This window comes from Capra hircus, chromosome 4 (assembly GCF_001704415.2).
Source record: "Capra hircus breed San Clemente chromosome 4, ASM170441v1, whole genome shotgun sequence".
In the NCBI taxonomy this organism is placed as follows: domain Eukaryota; kingdom Metazoa; phylum Chordata; class Mammalia; order Artiodactyla; family Bovidae; genus Capra; species Capra hircus.
The window spans coordinates 89,057,968-89,066,649 of NC_030811.1; the positions used below are offsets into that span (position 1 = coordinate 89,057,968).

An 8,682-nucleotide genomic window follows, 5' to 3' on the forward strand; every position below is an offset into this window, starting at 1 on the left:
CTTGGAGATAAACTTTGAAAAGTGGGTGCGGGTGTAGGAAGAGAAAGGGCGTTCTGGGCTGAAGGAATCTCCTGAACATTGCCCCAGGCATCCAGCAATCAAAGAAACCTGGCGATTCCTAAATAGTGCAAAGGGAATTTGGACCTCCTAACGAAGAGAATTAGCAGCAGCAGCAACGACGAAGAGAATCAACAACGCATGCGCTTCCACAGGCGGGGCCGCGGAGGGGCGAGGCAGGTTAAGGAGGATGAATTGCGACCTTCGTTTGGCGACGCTCACGACTCCTGCCGTAAAGGCCGGTGTGGCGCGTGCGCGTCTCCTTTCGTGCAGATTCGTGACGCTGTTTGCTGCTGTTGTCTCACGGGTGTCGGTAGCGCTGTTACAATGGTGAAGCTGAGCAAAGAGGCCAAGCAGAGGCTGCAACAACTTTTCAAGGGAGGACAATTTGCCATCCGATGGGGTTTTATTCCTCTCGTGATTTACCTGGGTCAGTGGGAGAAGAACCTGGTAGGAGACGGGAGGGAAGAGGGTGCGGATGCTGAGACTCCATTTTGGCGTGAGGGAGAAACGCGACCACGCCGAGCGCGTCTTTCGAGGCTCTCTGGTCAAGCGTGGTCCGTCTAAGCTGAGTTCGCGTTCTTGTTCTATCTACCCGCCCCCCCCCACCCCTTTTTTTTCTTTCTGGTCTTTAACAAGTCACGTAATATTTCCCGTGCAGTTACTACATTTGTAAGCAAGAGGTGACCTACTTTTCAGGATTTGGGGGACCTGAAAAGTCCTGATGTGCGTGGACCTGTGTGTGAAAGTGATTAATTCACATTTGGACACTAGGTGTGTTTTCCGGAAGGTTATTGTCATCTTGCCAGGTGGGCCTAAGTGGAAAGAGGTTCTAAGCCTCGTGGGTATGCCACTGCCTTGAGGCATGATTATGACAGTGGTTGTTGGATGCTTCTGCGTTCTCACGTGCAGATAAAGGTTTTACGCGCGGGGAAACCGAGGCATAGAACAGTTTTGTTTTTCGCTGAAGGCCACACAGCTGTCAAATGGGGGAGCTATGAACTCAAGCAGTGGCCCAACAAGGCCCATACTCTTAACCACCATGTTGTATTGCAGAAATTTGAAAGTGGTAGGGCCCATATTTTTGCCTAGGGCCGCACATTGAGACTTTACACCGTTTCTCGCCTGGGGTAGTTTTGTATTTTTAAACTGATTGCCCGGCTCAGGTAGTAGGACGGAGTGGATAGCGTTCCGCCTTTGTCAGTTTGAGCGTAGAGTTTGACATTTTGAAAAACTCCGGTTCACATTTCACAATCCTATGACTTTTAACTAGATGCTGCTGCTTGTTTTTGGTTTTATGTTTTTTAGGTGTCACGTCTTTTGTAAGACGCAGTACATTCACTCAGCCTTGACGGAGCGTTTGATTATGCTGGATATTCCGTAGGCAATTGTGGCTCCCATTTGCCCAAGACTTGCAAGCCAACTAATAACCTGGAGATACTTCAGAATGCAGGGCTTTAAAAGACCCTTTTCCTCCCTTATTTTGAACGCATTTTTTGGGGGGGAGGGGGAGCGGGGTTTGGTTGCACCGTGGTCATGTGAAACTTCCGCTACCAGATATTGAACCTGCACTCCCTGCAGTGGGAGAGCGGATTCTTAACCGCTTCCCAGACTACCCGGGAAGTCCCTACAACACATTTTTTGAAAACGACTTACCTATTTGGCTGTGCCAGTTCTTAGTCGTAGCTCGTAGGATCTAGTTCCTTGACCAGGGATGGATCCCTGGCCCCCTGCTTTGGGAGCAGAGAGTCTTAGCCACTGGACCAGCAGGGAAGTACTGCATTTTTAAAAGAAGCATTAGTTCCCCAGATTTTAGTAACTTTGTGTAGGTATTGAAAATTAGAGCAAGTAATTAGCCTGCTCTTACAGGCTGTTATTCCCTTCTTTCTCCCAAACTGTCCTCTTCCCCAGCCTTCACTTATCTGTAAAAGGGCCCAGTTTTGCTAGGCAAACACTGGGAGGAGCCGTCCTTCTAGCTAAGGAAGGAAGTTAAGGGGTCTTCGATTCTTCCCCTTCTTTGTTCTGTGTCCTATTTCCATTGTGTATGTCGTGTCCCATTTTAGTCTTCACCTGCTTTCTTTGTCCATGTGGAGTCTTTGCTCTTCTATAAGTCTTTTTCAGGTACCTTTTCTCCTCTCCTTTTTGAAATTCCTTTTCTGTTGCCAGAAAGCTGCAGCTGGTTGTTAAAATCTGTATAAGGAGGGTTTTGGTCTGAAGAGTAGATAATGCTTTTCCACCCTAGAATTATTTTCCTTTTTGTGCACACTGGCTATTTTCTTTTTACTAGGATTACCAGTAATCCTACAGTTTAGTGCTGGTACCCTTGTGTCTAGCTCAGGTGGAGACTGATGTTAAGGTTATCTTTTTATCTTTCCTTGTTAACCACTGTTTTTTCCTCATAGTGTATCTAAGCTTAATTTTCGGTCTGACCTAGTTCCCATGCTTTACTTCTCCACCTCAGCTCTCAATAAAATTTTGCAAGTGCATATTGAATTTCTTGAGTAGTTTAGTTTCAAACAACCTTTTAGTGCTTCTTAAAGTACAGTGGGAATATAGTGCTATAAAATAGGACAGTGACCTGATAAAGCATCTGTTTGGACATTTGCCAACAAAAAGGTTTTAGTGAGTTACCTGTTGGAAGACAATTCTCCATAGTGTCTTGAATTTCTATAAATCTTGTGAGGAGAGGCAGTGACCACTCTTTGTTCATGTTTTTAAGGATGTTTGTAGGGTGGACAGCTTTGGAAAATAGTACCAGGGTAAAGGGGAGGCATGCTGTCCCTGCCCATTATAAAAGATTCTGGTTCCCCAAACACAGGGTCAGGGATCATCTTTAAATGCTGATTAGTCTGATTACAGCTATTGCTAGTAATAAGAGCATTGATTTAATTAACAATAGCTTGAAGGTTTTTTCCCCTCTATCACCAGCCTTTGGTTGCTTTGTAAAGAGAGGTTCATGGGGATAAAATAAGATATGTTCAATTTTTTTCTTTAAAAAAGTATAGTTTTTTACAGAAATAGACTCACAGACTCACAGAACAACCTCGTGTGGGGTGGGGAAGAATGAGGGGAATGGATAGTTAGGGAGTTTGGGATGAACAGGTAGACACTGCTGTATTTAAAATGGATAACCTACTGTACAGCACAGGGAACCCTGCTCAGTGTTATGTGGAAGCCTGGGTGGGAGGGAGTTTGAGGGAGAATGGGTACATGTATATGCATGGCTGAGTCCCTGTACTCTCCATCTGAAACCAGCACAGCATTGTTAATCAACACAGCATTTTTAATCAGCTATATTCCAATAGAAAATAAGTAAGTTTTTTTTTTTTTAATATGCTTTAAAAAAAAAAGTCTTAGTACTCTTTGTAGTTCTTCATTCAGTTTCATTTGGTAGTTTGTCTTTTTTGTGGGTAATGACTAAGAATGAAAGACAGTGTATGCTAAGGGCTACTATTATAGGAATAAGGTAGTTTGTCTTCCCTACTGATTAGTTCTGCACATGATCGCATACTCTAGTGAAGATTCAAAACTATTCTGTTGCACAGGTAAATCTAGGTAATTCTGGTAGATGTGGATGTCATTCTAGCTACCAAATACTGATTTAGAAAGAAAACATTGTAAATTTTTTGTCTGCTAGAGTTTTAATTGGTCTTTATTCTCTTTCTTCCCTCTCCCTTTCCCCCAGGATTTAAGAGGGGTGCAGATCCTGGAATGCCTGAACCAACTGTTTTGAGGTACTGCTCTTACAAATACGCATTGCAGGGCAAATGTTCATATATAAGTACTAAATCATGGCAAGCAGAAGAGAAGTAGTGCTAGGTATTGTAATGGAGCTTTATCAGTCAGGTGTAGTTTTGGGCTGTTGGAAAATTGCAGCAATTTGCAGACCAGTCTAACTTGCATTATCGGGTAACTGCTTTCTCTCATCTTCCTAATTTCTGTTTACTGTGCTGTGTTATAATCATAATGAAGCATGTTTTAAAAGGAAAAGAACTAACGTATCCTGCCACTTTAAAATCTGAACTGTTCTTAATTCCCATATTCCTGTCTTATCCTTATTAAGATATGTGAAACTTTCTGTATCATTCTAACAACAGTACAGATAATTTTTTTTTCACCCCAAATTAGAATCGCTGCTACTGCTGCTAAGTCGCTTCAGTTGTATCTGACTTTGTGCAACCCCGTAGATGGCAGCCCACCAGGCTCCCCCGTCCCTGGGATTCTCCAGGTAAGAACACTGGAGTGGGTTGCCATTTCCTTCTCCAATGCATGAAAGTGAAAAGTGAAAGTGAAGTCGCTCAGTCGTGTCTGACTCTTCGCGACCTCATGGACTGCAGCCCACCAGGCTCCTCCATCCATGGGATTGGGGTGTACTGGAGTGGGGTGCCATTGCCTTCTCCGAATTAGAATTGATAGCGTATGTATTTTCCAGTTGTTGATCACTTAGGTTTTTCAGGGTTTTTTTAGTATTTTAATTAACAATGTAACAAACATTTTTATGTACATAGGTTTTATAGATTTAGATTTATTTCCTTGTGATAAATTCTCATGGGATTAATAAGTCAGTGTACGGACATTTCGGAGAAGGCAATGGCACCCCACTCCAGTACTCTTGCCTGGAAAATCCAATGGATGGAGGAGCCTGGTGGGCTGCAGTCCATGGGGTCGTGAAGAGTCAGACACGACTGAGCGACTTCACTTTCTCTTTTCACTTTCATGCATTGGAGAAGGAAATGGCAACCCACTCCAGTGTTGTTGCCTGGAGAATCCCAGGGACGGCGGAACCTGGTGGGCTGATGTCTATGGGGTCGCACAGAGTCGGACACGATTGAAGCGACTTAGCAGCAGCAGCAGCAGCAGTACGGACATTTGTGGCTCTGAAAATGCATTCCTTTCAAATTTCCTTTCTCCAAAACAACCCTGATGGTGTTGGATAAACACTGGTGAAAACTTCCACGTACACACATACAGCTACACGGAGTATATGTATACATATACTCATATGCACGTGTGTGTACATATTTGTGAAAACCGTATGTATGCGTGTGTGTGTGGCAGAATCTGGAACAGGAAGAATTACTTTGTAGAAAGGACTGGTACTCATAGCACTGGGATGAGTAGCGCCTGTGCACAGGTGCTGTGGAATTCCACCTTGACCTGTCTTCCAGACATTTCTTGTGGATTGTCCTAACAGACTTTTTACTGCTATTCTAGATCTGTTTCTTCACACTGCTAATGTAAGCTACTATTTTCTAGAATGGGAAGAATAATAATGGTCATATTACTAACAGTCATTTGTAGTGTGTCAGCCACTGTGTTAAGTGCTTTATATACAGCATCACTAATTGTTACTTCAGTCCTTCAGAGCTGATGATACAGTCTGTGGGTGGTGATGTATGTCTGTCTCGAAGACCTGTACACTTTCCACTGGGTCATGTGGCCTCCTGCAGATAGTATGATCTGCTCCTTAGCACAGTGTGATCTGATATGAATTTCCTCCACCTTCTCTGCCTTGCCAGTCTCTCCTTTTCTCAAAGCAAGATTTTTTTCTGCAGGGTACCGCCAAACGTGCCGTCCACATGTCCATTTATGCTGTTACTCTTTACTGATAAAATTCTTCAAGGAATGGTCTTCACTCCCTGCTTCCTTTCTTCACTTCCCTCTCTTTTCTTAATCTTTTGTGGTACAGCCTCTTAAAACTGCTTTCAGAGGTCCCCATCAGGCTTTTTTGTTTTTAGTTTTTACTCTTTGAACTATCAGTTTTCTTTTTTGTAAAATGGGGACTCAGGTAATGTGTCTGCTGCTGAGTAGCTGATTGACCTTAGACCAGTTATTTCCTAAGGGAAACAGTACCTTAGGAAATACTATCAGAGATGGGACTACCTGGTCAAGCTGTGTGAACATTTTTCAAGGACTGAAAATTATCAAATACTTCTTTCCAAGAGGCTATTAACCTAAGATGAAGTTTCGTCTTTTATAAGTTTATAATATCTGATTTATAAGATTGTCCTGAGAATTGAATAAGATTATTGTATGTAAAGTATTAACAGTGCTTGACACATAATGTATGAGCAATAAACTTAATAATTTTAGGCTTTCTCTGTCATCTCCTTCACCCCACTTTTCTCCTGTGAAAATTAGGCTCTAGCTACATGATACTGTGTGTGAATCTCAGAATAAACTGTATTTTTTAATGCCTTTGTCCTTATGCTTGTTCTCCATCTGCCTGGAATGCTTCTTCCCTTTGTTTCCACTAGATGAAAACCTACCCTTAGAAAAGCTCAATCTCAACACCTCTGCCTTAAATCTTTTCCACCTTCTCCTAGCAGAAACTGCTCCATTTTTTGTGTTTTGCATCTCATTCTCTGCTTTGTATTATGCTTGTGCTTGTTTTCATTTGTTTTGTCCTGTGAGTACCTGAAGTAGCTGCCAGATACTTGGGGAACACTTTGAAAGTGCTGAATTAACTTAATTAAAGGATCCTAACTTCTTTGTGGTGTTGGGACAGGAATTGATATAGCATTTCTTCTTGTACAGTTTTTAGACTGGACCTGCATGCTGGGAAACAGTATTTTGTGCCCCAGGTGATACAGAACCCAGCAGTGGGGATAGATCTGCCCTTCTGTACTACTGGCTTCAGATATCTCACCAGGAGTTGGCCCTTCAAAGTGAGGCAGCCACCCCCCACCCCCCCGCCCGCTTTTTCATGTCTTTATCGTCATCTCAGTGCTCCTCTCCTTTCTGGTGGTGGTGATCATTCTTTTCTGTCATTAGGGACATTTTCTGATTTCTTTCCAGGGGTATTTGTGATTTAGGAAGGAAATGAGTGCTGAAAAGGGTTATCCTGTTACAGAATTTCATATATGATGCTGCTTATACTGGGAAGACTGACTAAAGAGGTCTTCCTGGGTTGCCTAGTCTGAAAGGAATAGAGTTGTATTTGTCAGGGTTTTCAGTTATGTAAATGTTTTATTAATGTAAAACTCAGGAATATAAAGTTTATTGTTTATATATAAATTTATTTATATAGTACTTATGAAAATAATGTAGTTCAAGATTTACTGGTGTATTTTCCTTGTTAACTTGTTGGATTCCTTGGGATTAGGTCCCCATTCATCAATATCTATCCTCTTTCACACAGGATGGTTCTGTGTATTAGGTTGTTTGATATGAATGCCTTATTCGAAATGCAGTATTTAGTGAATAAGGGGCAATATCTTAGTAAAACATTATTTAGGCAAAATACATGAATATTAACTAACTGGGAGAATGATTGTTCCCATTATCTGTATAAGGCCAAGGAAGATTTTCTTTTCTGTTTATCTTAGTTGCTCAGTGCCAATGAGGAAGAGACCTTGATAAATGAATATTTTGTTTTCATATCTTAACTGTATGCAAATATACTTGGGATCTAATGGGAGATTTTAATACACTTTTGAAAATTGAAAATAAATGCATGTTGGTTTGCTTTATACACAAAAGGAAAATACTTTATAAATACAAACTTAACAGAATGCTTATATTGTCATTTTGTAATGCAATTTTATTTAAGTTGACTTACTACTAGAAACTACATTTTTAATCAACAGGGCTTAGAAATAAAACACATCTTGTCTCCTTTCTGTATCTATCAAGGATATACCTTTATTTTCTAGTTTCATCAATCCTTCATGTCACTCTTTTGATTGACCTCAATTTATGTTTTCCTTTTTGTTTATAATAGGTAACTACAATTAAAACTAATAAAATTGTATTTCTTTAAATAGGTCTCTGCTTTTTTTACTCAGTGAGATTGATTCTTCTGCTAATTCTGAATTTGATGGTTGAGTAAACATGAACATAAATGTATAAAATCTTCTAGTTCTTAACCTGTGTTTGAGAAGCTTTTACTTTGGGGTTTAATTTATTTCTCCTCTTCACAAACATTTTAGCTTACTTTGGGGATAAAGGACTGTTTGGTCATCTGGTTTTGGAAGCAGTCAATGCAGAGGAACAGCATGGAAGGTGTGCTCTCTGGCTGGGATAAGAGATGGGACATCGTTCAGACGGTCACCAGTTGGATGGCACAGGGCTCTTACTTCTCAGATGCGTCTGTGGCAGAGTGGAACCTCTACTGACTTATTTATGATAGACTGTATTAAAATAAATGTTTTTAACAATGTTATGTCTTGAGTCCTTTTTGAATTGAACCTAATAGGACTGTCAGGTAAAAATTTAGCCATTTGGTACTTTTTCAAAACAGAGATCTATGTGTCTAGATGATACTTTGAAAAAGAAGAACATTTCCAAGTTAATTCATGTCTGTTCACTTAACAAATGGATTCTGGTTTCCCTTTGCGGTGAATTAATAACTCCTTTTGAGATGTTCTGAGGTAGTAAAAGGAGAGAGAGCTCTCTGTGACGTACTGGGCCCTAACTTCCAGGGGTGACATTCTGATGAAACAGGATTCTTTGGCTGTGTTGGCAGGGCATGAGAATGGCATTGGAGGCTTATATGTCTGATTTGTGAGTTAAATGTGAGTCTTAAGATTTCCCTCACTAGGAAGCTGGAGGTGGCTGAGCAGGAGCCCGTGGAGATCTGCACAGAACAGTAGTACTTCCTATTTTCTGATAAAAGCGTTTATG

At 41.2% G+C, this 8,682-nt stretch overlaps 1 protein-coding gene across 1 annotated transcript; it reads left to right on the forward strand.

The window, feature by feature from the left end:
• Positions 292–8,221, forward strand: TOMM7 (translocase of outer mitochondrial membrane 7). The gene is made up of 3 exons (XM_005679037.3): positions 292–487; positions 3,743–3,791; positions 7,989–8,221. The coding sequence occupies exons 1-3, from the start codon at positions 385–387 to the stop codon at positions 8,002–8,004; spliced, it is 168 nt and encodes a 55-aa protein (XP_005679094.1). The 5' UTR covers positions 292–384; the 3' UTR covers positions 8,005–8,221.